Genomic DNA, 23,273 nt, shown 5'->3' with positions numbered 1-23,273 from the left:
CGAAAGTGCATCATAAACTCAAGTCACACTAGTTTAGATTTTTTTCTTTTCTTTTTTTTGTGGAAATATGATACAGTTATATTACATGTATCCAAATGCCCCAGTAGGGGGGAGGTGAACCAAAAGCGTTGGGGTCAACAGACACTTAACGCTAAGACAGCGACCCTCTGAAAAATCTCCAATAAATACTCGTAACACATTTTAAAAGCGGATCAACTTAAACTTTCGTCCTTTTAGCAGCAGGTTGGTGAGGGTAAAACAAACAAACAAAAAAGTTAAGGTGACGGGGAGTGCCTAAAACACGAAGCAGCGCGCTAATGCCTCCAAGAGACTCAAAAGTAAACTCACTTAACGAGAGGAGCCCCCCCCCATCTCACTTCCTGTCACGTTTTCTTTTTAATTTCCTGCCTAGCTCGCCTAAAAACATACATCCTCCAAGTATGTGTCCATTTACTACTGTCCGCATTGGGGTCAAGGAGGAGAGGAAAGCAAGTGGCAAGACATGCTAACAACGCTTTCGTGATGCTGTGCCCCCCCCCCCCTCTAAAAAAAAAGAGGGGGGGGGTCAATTAAAATTTTGGGGATGGGCGGTCACGTGATTTTCACAAAGATCCAATTGCTTCAGTTTCAAAATGGAAATATTCGATTTGTTGACTTGATTTGAAGCCTCTTCTCGGTGAGGGGTGCGAACGTTCGTTCACGGCCGCCAGAGGTCGCCAAACACAGCTCTCGTCGCAATTTAATTTTGAAGGTGTTCAAAATGGTTGGCGACAAGAGCAGTCCAGGTGACCTTGAAAGAACCCTGAGAAAATCAGTGATATGGACTTACATCCACATGAAAAACAATAACGTTGGGCATACCCTTCTTCAGATGAAGAAAAATGAGCATGATTCAAATTGGCATCAGGTCAAAGGTGGCCATTGAAATAGGACAAACCCATTTGGGCTGGCATTCAGTTTCCAGTTCTCCTAGCATGCATGCTTTCGGCATGTGGGGTGGAGCACAGGAAAACTCACGGCCAGATTTGAACCCGCAGAAGCGCTTGCCACTAACAGCACCGCGCTGCCGCGCCTAGCTATAAAATCCATCCGAAAACACCTCCCGCTTGAATTCATGTACAAAACATTCATCGATATAAATTACACCAGTCGGTGACGACGACGACGAAGCGAACGGCGAGACGGACCGCCGGCGGGTCGGGGGGGTCAACAGTCAAAGCGCATCTCCAATGAGTCGTCGAAGGCCCGGGCGTCGCGGCCCGCCGCCGACAGGAAGGCGGTGGCCACCGGCGAGCCGGTGGCGGCGGCCACGTTGAGCAGGGCGGCGCCGGGCGGGGCGCCGGGCGGGCCCCGCAGGGCGGCGGCGGCGATGCTGGTGAGGTTGATGCCCAGCGTCAGGCGCGTCTGCTCCAGGGCCTTCTCGGGCACGGCGAAGGCCTCCAGTTTCTTCTCGCCGTTGGCCATGTACGAGTTTTGGCAGCCGCGGCAGATGCAGTCCTGGCAAGCCTACCGCCCCCACACGCACACACAAATACACACACATCCGATGATTATTTTACCGATCAATCGATGGATCGGATTTAAAACAAATCCAAAAATGTTTTAATGCAAAAGCTACGGGTCAGGGGCGTTTGCCGCAACCCACCTTTTCTAAGGAAATACGAAAAATGTAGTTCTTGAAAGAAAAAAAAAAGGCTGACATATGCTGTCAGTGAATCTTTATTTTCTTTATGTCCATTTGAAATAACGCACTGTTTTTGGACAAAGGGACGCAAAGCATAAGCGATTGAAATTCAACAAAATATTATCGGCGGCCCTAATGGCATGACGATGGCTTCCGGCAAAAATCGACAAGACATGCGTAGTAGAAGTGCTGACCTTGCGGTTGGAGTAGCAGGGACAACGCTGCCCCCTACAGGTGAGCACCGAGGGGTTCTGCGTGGCGCGACCGCACTTGCAGCCTTTCTTCTCCACGGGCTTCTTGTAGAGGGGCTTGGAGGGGCTGGGCGGGTGACCGAGCGGGTGAGGGTGCGGGGCGTGAGGGTGCGGGGGCCCTCGGGGCTGCGTGCGAGGCTTGGGGGCCCTGGCCTTGGCCTTCTTGGCGGCCCCGTGGTGCTCGCTCGCCTTCTTGAGCGGCTTGCCGGGCCCCGGCGGGCCCTTGGCCGCCTTGGGGGGCCCGCCGTTGGGCAGGGGGGGCGGGCGATAAACGGGGGCGGCGGCCAGGCGCGGGCAGGCGTCGGGAGGGGGCCCCCGCAGGAGACTGTGGATGGGGAGGGGCCGCACCTTCTCGCTGTCACTTTCCGAGCGGGAGCGCTTGCGCCGGCAGCGAGGCGGCGCGGGCTGCGGGTGAGGGCGGGCGGGGTGGCGCCCGCTTTCCAAGGGGAGGGCGGGGCAGAGGGGCCCGTTGAGCGACAGGGGCGCGGGGGGGTCGTCGGGCTCCGTGTCCAAAGTGCGCAGGACCTCCTCCACGCTCAGGAGCAGCGACCCCCCTCCGTCTCTGGGCTCTCGCTCGCAAGGGCTCGCCGGCGGGACCTCCCGGCAAAAGTCCTCGCTCTCGACGGGGGCCCGGCCCGGATCGGGCGAGGCCGCCAGCCCGTTGCAATCGTGAAGTCCGTTGACGGCGGCCGGGCCCGCCGGGTCGCGATCGGCGTCCTCGCGGGGACGCCGCGGAGGCGGGGCCCCCTCCCCGGGCGGCGCCGCGTCCCCGTCCCCGGGCTCGCTCTGGGCCAGCCGCAGGCCCTCGCTGAGGACGGCCTGCAGGTCGGGCGAGTCGTCGGCGGCGGCGGCGATGTGCGCGGCCAGCGGCGAGTGCGCGATGTACAGGCACAGCTTGCGGTAGCAGCGCACCAGCAGCGACAGCTGTCGGTTCTCCCGGAAACGCGAGTAGTCCTTGCACCAGCTGCACGACGGCTTCAGCTGCATCCGCTGACCTTTGCACCCGCGGCACACGTAGTGCTGACACGACGAGTCGGTGGGCGCCATCGGGTCCTGCAGCAGGTTGCCTGAGCCCAGACGTGCATCGCAAACATTACAAAATGCGCACTTTGCCATCATTTCCAAAACAAAACCGAACACATTTTACCTACGGTGTTTTGATGGGGTTATAATACATCATTTTTGTTTCTTGTATTTTTCTCTGGGGATGCTCAAAGACCACTTTTCTTCAGACCGGGTACCGGTACAAGAACTCACTTATTTAGTCCCGATACAGTGTACTGATACCACTAGTACTTTTCATACGTGAGGAACAACCCAAGTAAGATGATCAGCAAATAATTTCCAAAGACCTCCATTTCAAACAAACTGGATGAGAAGACCTCCATTTCAAACAAACTGGATGAGTCCGAAGATGACTACCCACGAAAGAGTAACTAGGACGTTAGAATTACTGACACGGCGATAGGAGGAGCGAATTGGCGTGTCAGATAGTCATGATGACTTTTTTTCTCAAATTAAAATGGAATATATCTAATATTGTCTCTCGAAAAGTAAAGCATTGAAACATGCATGCATGGCATTACTTTCAGCATTTGCGTTTATCACCCTCACGCCTCGTTTTTGCACGGGGGCGCCTTTCCTCACGAGCAGCATTTTGTCCGGAATTGATGAACTTTTTCCTCCTTCCTGTGCGCTGGCAGCTGCCTGAAGTGTGTTTATTTCTATTGGGTGGCAACGACAAGCGCTCTTTCAGCGCCGCTTCCTTAGCAACGCCGCCCCCACTTAACGTCCCTGCAGCTGCACGCGGGAAAAAGGACCAAGGCCCATTGATAAGGGCCAGCATTCACACTGACCAACAGAAATAGGAAATACATTTACGATGTATACAAATACCGTAAAACCAATGGTGCCCCCCTCGCTACAGCACACATTTTAACCAGCCATTGTAATTGCTTTTACGGAAGAATAGATTTGAGCAAAGACCCATTTCTTGAGCGCAAAAGTATTCAAAAAAAAAAAAAAGTCTCTTGATCATGTTTTTTTCCCCCCACTAGTCTGCAACATGTCCCCTAAGAGAACAAGCATCGACTGTTCAACTTTGATTGACGAGCCGGAACACATCTCAGGGCAAACGCAGACAAACAAGCATTCACACTCACCACCTCGGGATGCGCGAGAACAAAAAAATCCATCACAATTATTTGGATTGATCTTCAAATTGTGATTAATGAACGCATTCAAATGTAAGAGCTTGCTGGGGCTTGCTTCAAGCAAGTCTTTTGAAAAGTCTCTTCTCCCATTTCATATTAAAAAAAATGCTGTATTTTTCTTTAGGTTATTAACTTATTATATATTCAAAACTATTCATATTAAATGGATCATTATTGATGATCTCATTCAAAGATTTAATTCAAAATACTGCTTGTAATCTGTTGCCTCATTTTGATTGAGACATTTGAATGTTTTTTTTTCTTAATGTGCACCAACTGTTGCTATTTTTTATTGTATCACTTCATCATGTCCCTTCAACCATTTAATACACAATAATAAAGTAATTATCATTCCTGCTGATGTCATATTTTCATTGATACTGGTATGAGACAGGACTCTAGGCTGCATTTTCTGTGTCGTATTTGAAACGAAACATTTGTATCTAGAAATTCCTATATAAAATGTTGTATTCAAAGTAGCTTACGTTCATTTTTTTTAATCGCAGGACAATACAATGCCGCTCGAGTGGCACAAAAATCCAAAACGACAGCTCACAGGCGCACAAAGGGGGTGTGTCGTGATTCCGTAAGCTGCGTTCACTACCTCCGGAAAATATAGACCCAAGTGCCCGCGATGTTATTTCATCACCTTTTCCTTAAGTTCCTTAAGTTCATATGAAAAAAAAAACATTGACACTAATGCTTTCGACAATCGTAATAAAGGTTTTGTCGGGAAAGTATGGACGAAAAATACATAGGTCATGCGACGACGGTCCAAACTAGATTTCGCTAAATTGACGCCATACTGTGACGTAACATTTGGGATTCCGATAGTTGTTGAACGCGACGGCATTAAAAAACATGCTCGCACGGCACCCGACAACAAATTCAGTACCCAAATATGAACGCTGACAGGTTACACAGTTGACGAAACCGAACCGAGCCGAGCCGAGCCGAGCCACTCACCGCAGACCAAGCAGGACACGGACTGCCGGAAGAAAGGCAGCAGCTTACACAGCTCCGCCAATGCGCGGGGGTCTCGGGGGTCGCACTGCAGCACCGAGCGGCTCGCAGACACGTAGAGCGACGTCGCGTTCACCGGGTTCATCGCAGCGGCCGGTCCGCTCGGTTCCGATGCGTTCAAAGCAGCAACAAGCACAAACACCGCTCCGGGGGCTTTGAAGACAACATAGATGCTCCGGCGCTCAATCGCACTTCCTCAGTCCCGTTCCGAGATCATCCTCAACGCCCCGTCGTTCACAATCAGGCCCAGGTTCGGTTCGGTGGAGCATAGTGTGCGGAGCGGAGCGGAGCTTCAGAGCCGCTCGCTCGCGGCTCTCGCGCGGGGGCTTTGCTGCAAAAACGGATCCGCTTCGTTGCGGCTGCCCCGCGATACCTCCATAGCTCGGCCCGGATTGAAGAGCGGCCGCCGTGCCGGCGTCACGCAAGGCGGCCTCGGCAGGGGAGCGCTCGGCTTCCGCGTCTTGTTATTGTTCGCCGAGATTCATGGCGGCCCACAACAAACCACAAGGCCGCGGCGTCGCCAACAAGCTCGAACCCCGGCACGAGAGGCGCCGCCGGGCCGGCGGCGAGCTCGCAGTCGCAGCCGGATAAAGTTGGGCTTAGCCGGAGAAGAATTTCACGGCTCCTCCGCTTCGCTTGGGCCCCAGAAGCTGAGGGCAGCGGAAGCCTCGGGCTCCCGTGACAACGCTAGCCGCCTGAGCTGCACCGGAAGGCGGGCTGGAGAAGCAGGCCGCGGGGGGCTTGCCAGCGGGGCTCGACGCTCGTCGTCGCTCCCCTCGGTGGCCTCGAGGCGTCCACTAGAAAGCTTGGTGCCCAAATGAAATGCTCCCCGAGCCTCGCCGGAACCGGCGGCGAAGGAAAAGCAATTTAGTCCGTGTTTGTGTTGGATGCTACAGCTAGCAGCGGCGTACGCTTCATACCGCCCGTCGCCTTTTTCGCGCACGTCCACTCGGGGGTGCTGTGGGGCAAAACTCGCGAGGACGTTTGTGACGTGCGTTGACGTCACGAAGACGCTCACAAATGAACGAGACCCGGTAGAGACTTCAAATTTGTGAAAGAAAATTGTGAATCGTTATTAAATTGTTGAAAAAAATAAGGCATTATTAAAAATATTTTAGAGGGAAAGGGGAATTTGATAAGTCAACCGATTGTAAAAAAAAAAAAAAAAACTCAGATAAATGTAAAGCTTTTGGCATTTAATGTCTCCTTCAGTCAATATAGAAAGTGGATGAATAACTTCAATACAACATCTAATATTTTGTACAAGGCTTCTTTCCTTGGCTGTGAGTAATTCCTCTTTGTTTGGGGCTTTTCCGACGGGCCGCTCGCACCACAAAGTTTTTGTGGTCACTCTGCTAAGCAAGACATCAGCTTGCTCCCTGAGATTTCTTGCGAGCCAAGTGCCGTGATTCCCCCTGAGTCACACGTTGTGCTAAAATAACCTTTGAGCATATAAGGGCAGCATATGAGCCTTTTTGCAACAGCCTAATGATATTTTCCACTTTACGCACATGCATGGTACGCGCGCTTCCTATTTTGGCGTGCGCTGGCAGTACATAAGGACAAGACGTGTTGGGATACCATCACATCCAGCAGAGTCCAATTTGAGTCCCGTTTCAGGATGTGGACCCCCTTTGAGACCAGATGTTGGATTTTCCTCTTTACCCTGGGACTTGTGCTGATACAAGGTACTGTTGCCAAGTTATCGCATTTTAATCGAAAAAAATATGAATTATTGAGCCAGCATTGTAGTTGTCTTTTTTTGGGGGGGGGGGGCAGTGAACTCCAACGTTCCGGACGTGCGGCTGTCTTGCTGTCGCAGCGTGGGCTCCAGGAGGCTTCTGAGAATCCAGCGGTGCTTTGAGCAAAAACCACGAGAGGACTGCAAGCAGCATGCCTTCCTGTAAGACACAAAAAAAAAAAAAAAAAAACATACACAAGATGGCAGCAGGCTTCTTTACATTGTGGATGCTCCCTGTAAATCCTTTGCAGCGTCATAACCAAGAGCGGCAAACAGTGGTGCGTCAACCCCGCGGCCAAGTGGCTCAAAGACAAGCTGGACAAGGTGAGTGAAGAACATTCCACGAGTCTTGAAAATTGCTCACCCATCGTAACACTTTGAGCGTTGACGTAAAAGAACAGAAATGCTCCAAATGGACCCAAAGTGCCAAAATTAAACAATATATGTTTCAATAAATAATTCAATAAAATAACCAAGCTGCTCAACTTTGACCATGAATACTCAGGTCGTCGACTGTAAATGCATTCAGTTGTCTTGCGTGTGTCGTTTTTCTTGTTTGCTTCTTTTTCTTGCGTGCATCTTTTTTCTTGGTTGCGTATTTCTTGAATGCTTTTATATTCTTTGCTTCCGCTTTCTTGCATGCTTCTTTCTTGCTTTTTTCTTTCGTGCGTTTTCTGTTTGCTTCTTTTTTCTTGAATGCTTTTTTTTTGCTTAAATGTGCGCTTCTTTTTTCTCATGCGCTTCTCTCCTGTAAAGTGTTTTCGCTTTTTGTTTGCTTGATTTTTTGTGTTTGTGACATGCACTCCGGGGCCACCGTAGGAACCGGCCTCGGTGGCAATGAATCTTAAGTGTGTTGGACTGTTAAAAGCCAATTACGGGGATTTCCTCCTCCCATCATAAAAAAAAGTGGAGGTTGATATATTCAAGTGTAGTCGGGAAGAGTGCATTTATCTTCTAATAACTGTCCAAGCCGTGCTCGTTTCCCACGAGTCAGAGTTAAAACATATGTTCCGAGGAGAAGTGAGACGGGCTGCTCGAGGCGATTGTGACGTTTCGAGTGCTTCAATGACAGTCGGAATGTTAACGACACAAAAAGGAGAACAATGTTCTCGCGGCGCCTTCAAAAGGAAACGGAGGAGGAAGCGGAGAATCTTGCGTGAACGTTTCCTCACATGCAAACTAAGTCAAGAGTTTCAAAATGTCTCTTCTCCCCCCCCATATTTCTAAACAGCTTCTGATTGTCTTCCCTTTAGAACAAGTTGAAGTGTCCTCCGGAAATGTCCCTATGGTCCAACAACTGAGCACCTCCCCCTTGTGGCAATTTCTATTTATTTTTTTCTACATTTGATTAAGGTTATTATTTTTCTACGTTTTGTGCTTTAACATTTTTAAAAATAAATGCTAATTGGATCTTTGAGTGCGTGTTTACTTGGGAGGAAAAAAACATGCGCAAGCGAGTCAAGGTTGCCGGTCTTCCAGTTGTAGTGCTACTCTTGTCCACTGGGTGTCGCCAAAGACGAGAACGTCAAACTGGACGAGCTCACGACTGTCTTCTTAGTTATTTCGGAGTACTACTGTGTTTTTTGAACCGAAATCAAGGACAACAAATAAAATGCTATGGCAAGGGATATATTTACGTAAAAATAATAATGATGATGTGAAAACATCCAAGAAATGTTTTTGGATAGTATGCTCCAATGAGAAGATTGTTTTTCCTATCTTTATTCTTTCTTTTTTATTGATTAACCTTGATTACAATTTATTTACATTGAGAGGGCACATGTTATTCATGTATGGATATGGAGTTAACATTTTGAGGGGTTGAAAGTAAATATAAATATAAATGTGACTATGTTTTGAGCCTTTCAAAGAAAAATCAAAATGATGAAATAATACAAAGCTATAAGAGAAAGAACAGCAGACATGAAGGAACATATTTACTGAATCACTTATCTCCTACCCACTATAGTGTGACTCAGCACACACACACACACACATTCTGTGACACACATCCTTCCTGTTTGCGTGAAGGACGGAGAACACACGCAGGAAGGAATCACGAACATGTTTAGAAATCACCAATGATGTCAACATTTTCCACCGTGAAACTCCTTCCTTCAGCACGCGTCTGACACTTGATTTTTTTTTTTAGCGTGTGTGAAGGTGATTCTCCACTCTGATGCGTTGGCATACAATATGAGACTCGAGACCCCGGCGCTCGCGCCAACAAGACTGTAATGAAATACGTGATCACAATTGGTGATGTCTACCGTATTGGTTGCACTTTTTGATGCATTTTTATGATTTATTAATATAGTTTTTTGCATTGATGTTTAGTGCGGTCTTCCACTTTTCATCTTTCCTCGTTTCATTCGCACTTCCCACCAACAATTTACAGCGTACAACCAACAAGCATCAAATTGACATTAGCTACGGCTAATAATGAACATATTCACATAAACACACGCATAACATACCACTCCGGGCTGTCGTATCTGACCTTAATGTGCTAGCATGTCATTAGCACTTTAGCAGTTCGCATGCCACTAAACGAAAATAAACTTAATTCTCAAAATAATCCCAAAATAAATATTATTGCTGCTGTGGACATGTAAAAGATTCCTGAATCACTGGAAAATAAAAATGTACAAATTAAACGACCTAAAAAGGTGTCCCTTCATGCACTGCATACATATTGTCAATTGTTACAAATAATATCCTTCATTTAAATAGTTAAAAAGCGTGGCGACATGTCAGGAAAGACGATGAGGTTAAAAAACAAAAATGGTGACGCACACCCACATGATGCGTTATCTGCTCCTTTCACAACACACCTGACTTGATGTGTCAACTGATAAGTCGAACCTTTTTGGATCTCCATTTCTACGAAATGAACGTAGCTCCGATTTTTCCGTACCGCTAACTAAACGGGACCCAAAAAGGATTTGACTCATCGCTTCACTGTAAATGAGAGTAAATGAGAAAAGCTTCAATATCAACCCAAGTCATATGCGTGTATAAAGCCAGGTTGATGACAGAGCGGGAACATGTTAAGCAAGCTGAGAATTCCCCCCAAACTGCTCAGCAACTTCTCCGCATGCACGTCGGGCAACGTCCTGACCGACGGCATGACATGACGCTCCGCTATGGACACAGCTGTGCAGGGGCCTTCCAAGCGCTACTTGCACTTATTTAAAGCTTTACGCCGGCGGTGTCCAAACTGTGGCCCCGGGGGCCGTTTGTGACCCTGAAAACATTTTTAGCGGCCCGCGGAATATCCTTAAAATTAAATACCGTAATCCCCCCATTACAAAATGCACTTTTTTCCAAAAAATGAAGGCCAAAAATATGCATGGTGCATCCTGTTTCAATGAAAGAAGCGAGCGGACTGAACCAACATCTGAGTCCATCCTTCCTGACACCTAGGAATATCATTAAAACTATAATCATGATAATCATGTAAAGCACACCCCTGCTTTAAGCATTTTAGACAAAAAGTGGGCCGGACCAGTAAAATCATGGTATATATATATATATATAACTTTAAAAAAAACAACCTGAGATGTATTATGATTTGTTTAGTACCGCATCACATTACAAAAGCCATTTTTTTGACACCCCCGCACGAATGTTCCAATTTGATGGCTCGGTGGTCTCATTGGGTTTTGAGAGTGCATTCAACACACAGAAGAAACAGTCATTAATCTCCGCCAATCGGGTTTCGTTTGCGCTGGTGAATTTCCTCATCCAATTGCTATGTTGAGCGCGGCCGACTTGTAGTAATTCCGGGCAAGCGCGGGTGTCGGCCGGCCATTCACAAGAAGGCCGAAAAGAGAAAATGGAAGGAGGATGACTAAAGGCCGACACGGTTTCGCTTCTGCTTTCTGCCGCTTTAAATTCCAGCGTCCCCGACTTGCGCTTCACGCACTTCTCCGACCATCGAAGCGAAACATCTCGGGGAGCTTTTTTTTTTGCTGTTCCTCCGCTCGGCGTGAAAACCATGAACCCCGGAAGCAAGACTTTTTTGGCGGCCGCCGTGCTGGTGGCCTTGGTCCAGTGCGGATACGGCCAGGGTAAGATGACATTTTGGGGATTTGAGCGGGAGGCGGAGCCTAAAGTCGGCTTGTGTTTTTTGGCCCAGTAGGCAAAGTGGTGGAATGCTGCAGGGCGGTGAGCGAAGCGGAGATCGCGGAGGAAGTGGTGGCCTTCCGGGTGGAGAAGTCTCATCCTCCGTGCCTGCCCGCCGTCATGTGAGCGGCGCTTCGGCCGATGGAATGACGCCGCGGCGGCGACGGCGACGGCGACGGCGAGCCGCCCATGCTAACTGTGTCTTTCCGTCCTGCAGTTTCTACACCAAGGATAACTTCTACTGCGCCGCGCCCCGTGCCAAGTGGGTCCTCAAGAAGGCGGCCGCCATCACGTGAGTTTCACCTTCATCCTCATCAACATCATCTTCATCATGGTCATCGTCATTCACTGGCTTTGTCTCCTCACAGGAAAGCCGTGGCCGCCGCCGCCCGCTCCCTGACCACCGAGCCGCCGGCCGAAAGCTCCGCCCCTTCGTCATCATCGCCTTCCTCCAACCCATCATCATCATCATCGTCGCCTTCATCCTTCTCCCCTCGCCTCCGTGCCGCATTGCACTAAGCAGACCAGCGCTTTCAAAGTCATTCACTCTGGTGTCTTACAATTATTTATTGATTGAATAATATAATTGACAGCGTTTTGTATTTATTGACAAACTCTTCCATTTGTAACTTATCGCGTGTCATCAAAATGGAAAATGCTATTTATTGATGATGTTATGTCACTAATAAAAGACTTAACGTGAAGCAAAGGTGTCTAGGTTTTATGAAGTCACATTTCAACGTGTGACATGAGCGTGCAAGCGTTTAGCTGTTTGGAGCTTGGGGGTTTGAAAGCTCACCGCACTCGCTTTTTCCATAACCAATTTCACCGTCAAACAATACAAAATGCAAACACGCGCAAGGAGCTGCTGTGGACCGCCGCTCACAGCCAGACACTCACACGTAGTATTAAATACTAAAGTAGTTGATTACTTAAGATAATATATTCTATTACTTTAGCTCCGAAAGGACAAGCACTAGAAATGGATTAGGTCAGAGTGTACAAATTATGGCCCGAGGGCCATTTACGGCCCGCCATCCACATTTTTACGGCCCGCGGCATATGGTAAAAATACATTTCAACAATGCCTGCGGTGCAATTAAAAAAGAAAAAAGTAAGACGCACGTTTGATGATAGACACTGTTACAAGCGTGAAAAAAAATCTTATTTCATCTCATCATTTTTATTTATCTTTTTGACTTAGGTACTTAGGTACTGAAATGACTGGTATTTTAACTACTAAAAAGACTTAAGTAATTGATTATTTCAGTAATAAAGTAATAATGTAGGTAGTAAAGTACCTACCTCTAGGTAGTAAAGCACCAATAGTAATTATTGGATAAAATAATTGATTATTTGAATGAATGCAATACAAAAGTAGCCTTAGGTACAACAGCACAAGTTCTAGTTGATAAAGTACCAAAGTAATTGATGACTTGATGAAATGAATACGGCACGTTAGGTACTCATTTACATCGCTTCGCAGATAAAGTACGCACAATCAACTACTTGAGGTATCGAGTGTAATTGATCACTAATCTATGATTTAAGTATGATACTTAAGTAATCGCTGACTTCCTTTAGTACCAGCCACGGTCTTTTAGCACAATGAATTCATCTTTTAGAACAATTAATTGGAAAAATACGAGCAAGGATGGAATGTCTGCGCTCAACTCGTTCATGACCATTGATGGCTATAGACGTCCAAAAATCATTTTGTCTTCAAATTTAGATCAAAAGAATTGGGCAAATGTTCCCACGGGACCTCTCAATCGCTTCTATGACTGGGATCAAAAGAGGATGCGCGCACTTGTGTGACAGAGCGGCGAATTGTGGACATGTCTCTTGTCTCCAAGCGACTCATGTGGTGACATGTCATGAAGAAATTGATGACGAGGTGTCCCTCAAAACAAGACAACAAACGAGTCGCGCAAATAGTGATGCGTAGCCACCATGTGCCAACATCAGCTTTCGCGGTGCGCCTTTTCAACTGGATGTGTCACCTTTTTCCTACAGCTGTCACATGCGCAAATTCTCACACTATTCCATTTCATTTGAACCAACTAACTAAATCTATCTATCTATCAATCCATCTATCATCTATCCATCCATCTATATCTATATCTATATATATATATATATATATATATATATATATATATACATATATATATATATATACATATATATATATATATATATATATATATACATATATATATATATATACATATATATATATATATATATACATATATATATATATATATATATACATATATATATATATATATATATATATATATATATACATACATACACACACACACACACACACATATATTTTTTTTTACTTTCTTGAAAGTGATGTTCAGCAGTAACGTTGACTGTTTTTCCTTCAAATTTCATGAGTATATGCTCATGCATTTTTCACGCATTAATCAGCATATTGAAAAAGGAGGCTAAAAAAAGAAGGGTGACATCCGGCACGGTGGCCTTCACTGTCAATTCTCAGCACGCGGAGCGCGTCAGTCAAAGTCATTGAGAAAATCGGAGACCGGAAAGAGAAACCGGGAAGGAAGGCTGACTCAAGAACCGGATGAGTCCACTTCTGCTTTTGACGGCTTAAATCGCGCGGACCGAGAGTGGCGCCCTCACAAGCTCGTCCGACGCGAGAGCCGACTTTTTTGGTCCTCCCATTCTCGGCCCGCATTTGCCCCGCCGCCGTGAAAATGTTCAACTCCGGAAGCCTTTGGCAGACTTTTTTGCTGGCCGCCGCGCTGGTGGCCCTGGGCCAGTGCTCGCCCGGGCCAGGTAAGATCAATATTGTGTTTCGGGGCCGAGGGCGGAGCCTAAAGCCTGCCGGCGTTTTGCTCCAGTAGGCAAGGTGGTGGCGTGCTGCACCACCGTGAGCTACAAGGAGATCACCGAGGAGGTCTTCTCCTTCCAAGTGCAGCTACCCGAAGCTTCGTGCCTGCCCGCCATCATGTGAGTACCCCAGCTGGCCAAATCCACGGATTCATAGACAACTCATCGATTATCAAATTAATCCGCAACCGTTTTCACTCATTTAATCCCAAAACGCCTTTTGACGTGGAAAAAATGAAAAAAAATGTATATCAGCTTCTAGTATTCGGCTAGTGAAGTAAATCATTCCACTATTTACATTTCTAGTCCTGAAAAATGAAATTTGAACACAACCGATCTTTTCATCCCTAATTTCAATATCCAAGAACTGGTTTAGATTCATTGTTCAAAATCGAATGGTTGAACTCCTCCCCTTGTAACGGTAACAATGCTGGGCGAACAGCGCCCCCCCACTGCAGCCAATAGCATGACATGATGGCAAACTAACGGCGCTCATCCCGCAGGTTCTTCACCAAAGACAGTTTCTACTGCGCCGCGTTCGACGCCCCGTGGGCCCGCAAAAAGGCCCTCGAAATCAAGTGAGTTCTCCCTTCATTCTCAACACACATCATCCTCACCTTCATCACCCTCATCATCATTCTCCTCTTACTCGGTGACCTCACAGGAGGGCCGCGGCCGCCGCCGCCGCTCAGGCTTCCGCCGCCAAAAGCTCGCCGCTCACCATCCTCACCCCCACCCCCTCTGCCCCTTCGTCATCATCCTCACCTTCCTCCTCTCCGTCATCATCATCATCATCTTTCTCCCCTCGCCTCCGTCGCGCACTTCACTAAGAAGATCGGCACTTTACGTTTGCACTGTGACGATCCGATTACTCAAGTTTGATTATTTATTGGTTATTTAATGGATTATTTATTGGAAAAAAATGGTATTTATTTTGCTTCCTTAAATTTGTATTTAAGAATGGTTACAATAAGCTGATCAGAGTGCTATTGGTGGTCACTAATAATAAAAAAAATGGAACTTCTGTCATCGCTTTATTTTTTTTCATTGACACCTTCATACTTGATTCATCGTATTGTCGATTGTCTGTATGTATGTGCCGTCTTCCAAATCCGATTGGATTTTGGTCGGTTTTATTTGAAGGCCGCCTGTCATCAACAATAAATGTCGTGCTCGTGGGATTTCATCTCGAGCGGTCAAAATGATTGATGGAAAAGTCATCGATTATCAAATGAACTCATTCAATGCCAGAAATGGACTTTCACATTCTTTTTAAGTATCTGGGATTATTAAGTACCTGACTCCCTGGCAATGAACGAGTAAATATCTGGGATTGAATGTCCGGACACTTAACAAAAAAAAACAACAACGTGAAAATAACGTCCCTGGCATTGAATGAGTGAATCAACATCTATTTTAGCAATCAAGTAATCGGTCAAAGCTGTTCAACTTAAAATATTCCAAATCTTCAACTTTCCTCGCATAGTACAAGTATTGTTAACAATACAAAAAGCGGTAAACGACACAAAATAAATTGACCTTCATAACGAGAAAAAACATTTTTCGAATGCGGTTTAATGCAAAATAACATTTTATCTGGAATAATCAATAGAATAACTGACACTAATCACGTCCAAACATCAGTCAAAACGGTGTAAATAGGGATTTAAAAAACAGCATAAATATGCAAATATTTGTGACCTTAGCATGTGCTCCTAAATTTCTCTTTATATGTTGAAAGATATAAAAAAAAGGTAATAGAGCTCATTTCGGCGGAACCTGTGGGGGTCATGGAGGTCACAGCAGGAAGGTCTCCGTTTGCAAGATGGACGGCGCCCGCGAGTGCCGGGGGAAGGCGGCGGCGCCGGCGGCGTTGGGGGCCAGCGAGGCGGCGCGAAGGCTGCACTCCCGACCGCCCGCGTAACGCTTGAGGGACAAGCTCCGACGCAGCCTCCGCAGCCTCCGCAGCTCGCTCTGGACCTGCCGCCCCAAAACATACAGAGACCCAACATTCAGAGGAACCGTCGGCAGGGGGGGAAAGACAAGAAACAAGAACCTGACCTCGCAGTTGAGGAAGCAGTAGAGCACGGCCACAATCAAGCCCTGAAACACAAACCGGTCACTATCGCTCCACCCGAGGCCGGGCGGAACGACCCGAAGCCGCCTCCGCACCTGGAAGGATCCCAGCCCCAGCTCAAAGAAGATCTTGACGCGGCGCATGGTTTGATTGCTAGGCTCCATCAGGTGCACGAAGACCACGTAGTTGATGCCGAACAAAGGGATGAGGAGAAGCGTGGATTTGGCCAGACGCCTGGGGCACACAAGCGCATGGCAATTCCATGACTGTACACATCTGCACGGCGGGCTTGAAATGGCCCCCGAACACCCCTGGCCGAGTCCGTGGATCGTAATATTGCAATGGCAACGCGAGCAAACCGCTTTACGGATTTCATGGCTTGACTGCAGTATCAACGTCCCACCGATAGAGGGTAGTAAAACACAGCGAAACAGCCACCAGGGTGTTTTGACAAGTGCGATTTTGAACAAAGTGGGGAAAAAAGGAATGCCGGCGGCCTACTTGTACTGCGACTGCTCGTTGCCGCCCACGTCGGTGCAGCGCAGCTTCTGCACCAGGATGCGGATGATGCTGATGAACAGGATGAAGTTGACCTGCCACACGAGACGCCTTTCCAACAGCTCGCGGGGCACACGCAGGCTTGGCGCGGAGCGAACGTACCAGCACGCACGCCAGGATGGGCCAGTCCAAGACTCTGCCGGGGACGGGGTTGTCGTTCCTTTCCCAACACCTGGGAGCGATCGGTGGAAGCGAAACAGCGGTAAACGTCGGCTGCCGTTAGGAGTAGCGATACCTTGAAATAAGGCCAGGCGACGGCCCGATACCAATACTCGTTCATCGTTACGAGAAAGAGAGTGTTGACAAGTCCTCACCAGGTGTCATCCAGGTGCAGCCGGCATAAGATCCAGGCCACGGTGAACACGCACGGGATTCCTGCGGGGCAAACGCACGCGGCGCGCGCCAAGTGTTTACACAGACGCGTGACGGACGGCGCGAGGCAGACAGTGTTTGGAACCCGAGCGGCTGAGTGCAAACACTTTGGCACCCGGACAGATGACTCGTTTTTGTCGGCGGTGACGCATTTTGGAAAAACGCCAGCAGAACCTCGCGGCGCGGTCGCAAGGCAGGATGTCGCCAGTCGGCCTTCGATTTAGGCCGATCCCGAAGCTGGGATTTCAAAGTGCTAACTCTCCTCGCCGACGCCTCTTAACATTCGACGCAAGCGAGACGTTTGCATGATTTCTTCTCACGCAAGCTGAAAACGCGCGCTAACGACGCTCGCGACTGCGACGACTGGCGGGCGTGTCCCACCCCAGCCGATCAGCATGTAGACGGAGAGCCGCGCGCAGCGGGCGTGGACCACCAGCAGCAGCGTGTGCAGGTAGAGAGCCTCCACCAGCAGCCAGAAGAAGTTGGCCATGACGGAGTAATTGAGGAACACCAGGCTGCTCTTGCAGCCCACCTGCAACAGTGGGCAAAAGTATTGGAAGGGGAAGCGATCGGGCTGACGGCGCGTCGCCGACGTTACCAGCGAGGGCTGAACGCTGCAGTCCGCCGCGTCCTCCTCCTCCTTGGAGAAGAGCAGAAGATCTTTGGTGAGCACGGCCACGCCCCTCAGCATAAAGGAGGCAAACAGGTTGATGTGGATGTAGTTCCTCATGCAGCGTAACCTCCTAACGCACACAGGAATGTGTTTTGGAGTGCCGGCCAGCGGAGGGGGATGAATGTTGAATGTAAACATGATTAACATTTGCCAAGAAACAGCTGGCCCCGTCGGACGGATTTACACATGTGGAAGTGCGTGTATACAAAAGTTGCTCAACACACGGTCTGTCAGAGGAAGGGCGCCCCCGGGGCGCAAATCGGCCAAGGTAAATCAATACGGAGGCGCGTCCGATTAGCTTCAATTCACTTTGCAGACGCGCACGATGACGGTATTTATAAAAGGGCAGTTTGCGCCGTCGTGGGTGTGAACGCGACGGTCCGCGCCGGCCGGCAAAAAGGGCGTGTCATCATGATACGGGCGCACACCTGAAGAGAGCGATGATGACGGTGCTGCTGAGCAGACTGACGAGCGACAAGCCGTGACCCAGCGTGGACAGGACCATCACCACTTTGTAGAACACCAGCTGGACACCAACAATCACAAGCGTTATCGTCGATGTTCAAGTCTTGCCTGCAAAGTCCGAGCCCGGGAGGATTGCGCGGGACTTAGCGGCTTCTTCTCTAATACCTGCGCAATTCCGACCTGGCTGGAGCACACGCACGCACGCGCGCACGCACACACCTCTTGAATAACCGCCCTCACGAGAGCGTCTTCTGGAGCGGCCGCCTTTGTTTTTATGAGCCCCTTGGCTTTACGATGTCCATTTTTGGAGACATTTTGTCTTTTTGCTTGTGGTCTGCGCACGCCCCCGCCCACGCACACATCGGCACACACGCACCCATCCAGGTGCGTGTCAATCCGTACTTGGGCTGTCAACATTGTTGCAACTGATGATTTATAGATCATTCCATGGACTACTCCAATACTTGGCAATTAGTTTTTGCAAAAAGAAAAACATTGCGCTCCCCGCTTGTTGCAGCGACTATAAATCAGATGGTTATCTCTCTGGTTATTTATGCGTGCGTGTCTGGTCTCCTCTGAACGTTCTCCAGATGGAAAAGGCTGGAACGTCCAACAGGAAACAAACAGAGGCTTCCCTGAGATGAAGTTTCTCACACACACACTTGACAGCTCTGGACAAAATCTTATGCCAGGCATGCAAGGGTATGTGTGGAGGAGTGTCTGTGAGGGAAAACTTGTTTCTCCGCTATAGTGGGGACCGAATTCCAGGTTTAACTTCCTTAGTGGAGACTTTATGCTTTTAGGGGGACCATTTTGTTGAGATCTCTTTTTGAGTCTCGATACTTTCTTTTAGAGTATAGATTTGAATTAGATTTTGCTTGAGATTGGGGTAAGTTTTAGGGTTTGGCAATGTGCTGTGATGGTTAAGCATTATGTCAATGGGAAGTCCCCACTATGATAGAAAACCCCCCACGTGTGTATGTATTAGTGTATGTCTGAGCGTTCTTCTTTCCCTCCAACTGGGCGCTTAAGTGTGTGTGTTTTTTTTCTTTTGTCTAAGTGGCAGACTGTTTATCAACGATGACAAGACAAAGTCGTCTTTCATGTCTTCTTCCTGCTCACGTAAACACGGCCAGGGCGATGACAGGAAGTTAGCGCTTTCCGCGCCGCCGCGTTGGCGCGAACCCGAAATCCTCGCAGGACTGTTTGGGCTCACCTCGTTGGGTTGGTCGGTGTTGTTGGACGAGCAGGCGGCGGCGACGACGGGGTAAACGTCCGACCATCCTTGCTGGGTGCACTTCCTGCTCAGGTTGCCTACGACGCAAAAAACGGAGAAAGTAAGATGATGTTCTTATTTCTACAACGTTACAAGTCTATCTTTAGCAAATACTCGCCAAAAGTTAGCATGCAGAAGCTAACAAATAGCAAAGAAGGGCCAACAGGAGAGAGTTTTGATATCGGACGAATTTGACGTTAGCTAAGTTAGCGCAGCGTGCGACGGGCTCACCCTTCTTCCCGAAGAGGTGCAGAAGCGGTGCGGGGCAGGGTTGCGTCACCACCTCGCCCACCGCCGCGTTGCGCCAGCACGAAGCGTTGTCCCACTCGCCGGCGCATCCTAAAACATTCCCAAAAAAGTATTTCAGTCAAATGCCAAAGCAAGATTAAGGTGTGAGTGCGTGGCGTACCTGCGGGGGGCGCTGTGAGCTGCTGCAGGCCAGCGTGACACTCTTGGCTTGCTCTCTTCATCTCCCAGGTAAAGTGGCAGAGCGGAAATCTGCCCGCCACCTGTCGGAAGACCAATCAAAGAAAAAAAAAAAAAAACTGTTGGCCACGCTTTGATAATTGTTTTATTTTTTTGTCCTGACATTTGCTGACTCAGTTTCAATATACAGCAGTTAAGAGTCATTTGCCATCTCTTAGCCATTTATGCTAAGTTTAATTTCTGTACACCGTTGGTGGTAATTCGCCAACTGAGTTTTTTTTCAGGTCTCATACTAATAATTATTAGGCCTTAAACAAAAGGGAAAAGTTAGCCGCCACCCTTTGCTAATTGTTAGCTTCTGTATGCTAACCTTTGGTGGGTAATTGCTTCAGATAGACCCATACTTCTTTTCAGGGCCGATGCCCATTGTCAAGGAGGATGAAAACTGATAATTTAATTTATTAGCCATTGTTAATTTTAAGTAAAAGGGAAAACCATTAGTGTCAATCTTTAAAAAAAAAAAAATGCAACTCTTAACTTTATTGCAAACTTGGATTATTTTTGTTATTTTTTTAAATAAATCTTAAACAACATACAACTTTGTTGTAAGATTAAAATAAAACCTCAGGCAATTCCCAGGGTCCTAAGCTTAAAAAGTGATATCAAATCTTACAGTACAGCAAAGGACAAAATTGGGAGCAAGTCAAAAGTTCAGTCTGATAAACGCTAGTGGCGCAGCTTTGTGGAGTAAAGTTCACCTCTGTGATAACAGCAACAACAACAAAAAATCTTTCCCAATATGTCCATAATTTGTCATACTTGGGGTATTTTGACAAAAGCGTGCCATGGACAAGTGGACTGTAGCTGGTCATGTAAACACAGCTGGCATCATCAAAAGCAAATCCTCCTTCCAAGCGTTTTGCTTTGTGTACTCACACACAATGCCCAAAATATGAAGAACAACACAACTGATTGAGTCCGTCTGTCTCGTGAACTTCAATGAGAGTGACTGTGTGTGTGTGTGTGTGTGTGTGCGTGTGTTTACATGAAGACTCCAAAGCATTTATGAGCTGTCAGTGTGTTTACACGCGCACGCAAACATTCATTAACAAAAACAAGTTGAGGGTGAAACGACGTTATGGTTATCAGCGATGCGTTTTCATATTTTGCGCTTCGTGGACTCGCCCGTGTGTGCTTTTGCTACAAAATGATAACATGGGGGAGATAAAGAAAATGAAACATTAACCAGGCCGACGAGTCCCTGCACAATTTTGTCACAGTTGAACGCAGCGCATGAGAATGTGATAGCGTGCAAACGTGACATATGCATGACAAAGTCGTGAGATGGCGACATTTCAAAGTTGAGGGGATGGTGTGATGCTAAATACAGTAGAGTACCGTTGTTGCACAATGACAACTACAAAAAAGTAGTACTTTGGCGTTGGAGCACTTTGTTGGAAGAGAAAACACATTGAAGTGAGTTGAGGATCTTCATTGGCGCTATGACAACTGCTTTTGGCACTGAGCTAACAAGGAACTAGGTTGTGAATGGAGTATCTTCATTTCGACAAAAGTAGTAATTTGGAGCCATTTTGCGGCACATTGATGCCAAGGAACTAGTATACTGGAGTCAATTGTGGAGCTTTATTCAGACAAAAGTAGCTCTAAGGTGCCTTTTTTGTGGCAAATCACTGCCAAGGAACTATACTGAGGTGTCAAGGACCTTTAGTTCAGACAAAAATAGCGCTTTGGTGCCAATTTGTAGAATCTTGTTGCCAAGGAATCATGTTCATGTGAATGGAGGAGTTTCTTTTTGACAAAAGCAGTGATTTGGCACCACTATGTGGCATATGGATGCTAAGGACCTCTTCTGAAGTGAATTGGGGAGTTTTATTGAGACAAAAGTAGCTCTAGGATGCCGTTTTGTGGCGTATGGATGCCAAGGAACTGTACTGAATTGAGTCAAGGAGCTTTAGATAGACGAAAATATCGCTTTGGTGCCAATTTACGGAATATTGTTGCCAAAGAACAATAATGATGTGAGTGGAGTAGCTTCATTTTGACAAAAAGCAGTGCTTTGGCACCGTTGTGTGGCATAGAGATGCTAAGGAACTATACTGAAGGGAATCGGGAGCTTTATTTAGACAAAAGTATCTCTAAAGTGCCAATTTGTAGCATCAAGTTGCCAAGATACTCCCTTTGCTTCGGCAAAATAGCCGAGTGAGTTTTTAATGCAAATAATTTTTTTTTTCAGCTGCATTTACCCATTTTTGGTAAAAAATGGATGGTTGACATCTAAGGCCACCAATGACAGCGTTAATGTGAGAAAAAAATGGAGATGATCTCACATGCAATAAAGACGTGATGATGAACTGACCTCATGCGTGAGGAAGCTGAGCACCAGGATGAAGCGCATGATCTTCTCATCCAGCTGCTTGTCCACTTGCAGGCTTCTTCTTCACATGCGAGCCTGCGCTTCTTCATCAACGCACAGCAAGTTCTTTAAAAGTTGACTCCCGCAAAAAATAAAACGAGATTTCCATGCATGTTCCGTGTAGAGCAGCACAGATGCAACATGAACAGCTTCCACCTCAGCGCTTTACAAGACGTGCGCGCGCTCACCACGCGCAATCCCGCCTCCTGCGCTACAGCGCCCTCTGGTGGACAAAAACGCATGTTAAAAAATGCAATTTTCTAAGCAACATATACTCACGAATACTGACGGGCATGAGAAATTCCATGGAAGGCAGCCATAAAGAAAACTACAATTTATAAATTGAGTCTTGTCAGCAAGACTCTGTCAAAAAGAGCTTGAAAAAGGAAAAAAAAAACTCGGCTCAATGCTGCTGTCGATATGTAAAAAATTAAAAGAAGTTGTGACAATGTAAAGACTTTAAAAGTTTAGCAAAAATAACCCCTCGATTCAAACTCGAAAGAATACATTCGTCACACGGAAATGACGTCTGGAAAAAGGCGGAAACGAGTACATCGTTACACATTCTTTATAAGTGAAATTGCTATCATTTTAAGAGCCATAAACATACTAACATGCGAATGCAAGGTTAGATATTGTGGATATTTTGGTACGCGGCCAAATTCTTTATAAACGTTCTTGAGCTACAGCACATTGAAACTTGTAAACAATGGGGAGTGCAAACATATTATACATCAGATGCACAGTAATTCTGTTTTTAAATACAAATTCATAACAGTTAAATGTATTGTAGAAAAAAAAACTATCGGCAGCAATCTTTACTTATACCTTGTACATATATACCTGTGAGGAATTTGGATGTTCGAGCCGCCATCTTGGACTTTTGCATGATCAGTCGAAAGTAGTTTTGAAAGAGGGCGATATGAAAATTGACAAATTTCACACGTGTATTTTTGTTCTTATCCGCATCACTAAAACGGCTAGAATTATGCTACGAATCTTTGAGGGCTGGGTTGTCACAAACGTGTTAATTCAGATCCAAAGGAAATGTGAAAACTCCTTCTACTTTCTTTTGGCGGTTGGT

General features: G+C 47.1%; 5 protein-coding genes across 9 annotated transcripts; 3 read left to right on the top strand and 2 right to left on the bottom strand.

Annotated features, from left to right (window-relative positions):
* Window positions 1-28: 28 nt before the first annotated feature.
* Window positions 29-6,135, bottom strand: msl2b (MSL complex subunit 2b). Its single transcript, XM_088401592.1, has 3 exons — window positions 5,115-6,135; window positions 1,879-3,002; window positions 29-1,506 (listed from the first exon to the last, which is right to left on the bottom strand). The coding sequence occupies exons 1-3, from the start codon at window positions 5,254-5,256 to the stop codon at window positions 1,207-1,209; spliced, it is 1,566 nt and encodes a 521-aa protein (XP_088257718.1). The 5' UTR covers window positions 5,257-6,135; the 3' UTR covers window positions 29-1,206.
* LOC148408163 (uncharacterized) lies at window positions 5,024-7,677 on the top strand. The gene is made up of 4 exons (XM_088401602.1): window positions 5,024-5,421; window positions 6,792-6,859; window positions 6,951-7,074; window positions 7,164-7,677. The coding sequence occupies exons 1-4, from the start codon at window positions 5,342-5,344 to the stop codon at window positions 7,291-7,293; spliced, it is 402 nt and encodes a 133-aa protein (XP_088257728.1). The 5' UTR covers window positions 5,024-5,341; the 3' UTR covers window positions 7,294-7,677.
* On the bottom strand, window positions 6,353-23,243 carry LOC148408160 (vasoactive intestinal polypeptide receptor 2-like). Of its 3 annotated transcripts, XM_088401594.1 has the most exons (15): window positions 23,033-23,243; window positions 22,133-22,412; window positions 19,739-19,838; window positions 19,561-19,668; window positions 19,270-19,367; window positions 18,017-18,114; window positions 17,514-17,658; window positions 17,297-17,447; window positions 16,858-16,918; window positions 16,646-16,715; window positions 16,487-16,578; window positions 16,081-16,219; window positions 15,970-16,011; window positions 15,688-15,888; window positions 6,353-7,072 (listed from the first exon to the last, which is right to left on the bottom strand). In XM_088401594.1, exons 2-14 carry the CDS (start codon window positions 22,169-22,171, stop codon window positions 15,706-15,708), a joined length of 1,326 nt encoding a protein of 441 aa, XP_088257720.1. In that variant the 5' UTR covers window positions 22,172-22,412; window positions 23,033-23,243; the 3' UTR covers window positions 6,353-7,072; window positions 15,688-15,705. The 3 variants fall into 3 exon arrangements, with proteins under 3 accessions (XP_088257720.1, XP_088257719.1, XP_088257721.1); XM_088401593.1 differs by lacking the exon at window positions 6,353-7,072 and having other exon boundaries at window positions 15,464-15,888; window positions 23,033-23,242; XM_088401595.1 differs by lacking the exons at window positions 6,353-7,072; window positions 19,270-19,367; window positions 19,561-19,668; ... (1 more) ...; window positions 22,133-22,412; window positions 23,033-23,243 and adding an exon at window positions 18,219-18,532 and having other exon boundaries at window positions 15,464-15,888.
* On the top strand, window positions 7,188-11,743 carry LOC148408162 (uncharacterized). 2 transcript variants are annotated; one of them, XM_088401601.1, is made up of 5 exons: window positions 7,188-7,236; window positions 10,816-10,985; window positions 11,057-11,162; window positions 11,258-11,332; window positions 11,409-11,743. In XM_088401601.1, exons 2-5 carry the CDS (start codon window positions 10,913-10,915, stop codon window positions 11,557-11,559), a joined length of 405 nt encoding a protein of 134 aa, XP_088257727.1. In that variant the 5' UTR covers window positions 7,188-7,236; window positions 10,816-10,912; the 3' UTR covers window positions 11,560-11,743. The 2 variants fall into 2 exon arrangements, with proteins under 2 accessions (XP_088257727.1, XP_088257726.1); XM_088401600.1 differs by having other exon boundaries at window positions 11,054-11,162.
* Window positions 13,650-14,932, top strand: LOC148408161 (uncharacterized). 2 transcript variants are annotated; one of them, XM_088401599.1, is made up of 4 exons: window positions 13,650-13,854; window positions 13,923-14,028; window positions 14,412-14,486; window positions 14,573-14,932. In XM_088401599.1, exons 1-4 carry the CDS (start codon window positions 13,773-13,775, stop codon window positions 14,736-14,738), a joined length of 429 nt encoding a protein of 142 aa, XP_088257725.1. In that variant the 5' UTR covers window positions 13,650-13,772; the 3' UTR covers window positions 14,739-14,932. The 2 variants fall into 2 exon arrangements, with proteins under 2 accessions (XP_088257725.1, XP_088257724.1); XM_088401598.1 differs by having other exon boundaries at window positions 13,661-13,854; window positions 13,920-14,028.
* Window positions 23,244-23,273: the final 30 nt, after the last annotated feature.

Source organism: Hippichthys cyanospilos, chromosome 19 (assembly GCF_059441005.1).
Source record: "Hippichthys cyanospilos isolate Australia breed blue-spotted pipefish chromosome 19, RoL_Hcya_1.0, whole genome shotgun sequence".
NCBI lineage: Eukaryota > Metazoa > Chordata > Actinopteri > Syngnathiformes > Syngnathidae > Hippichthys > Hippichthys cyanospilos.
The sequence above is the reverse complement of the archived record's forward strand: the minus strand, read 5'-3'. Positions and strand labels throughout refer to the sequence as shown.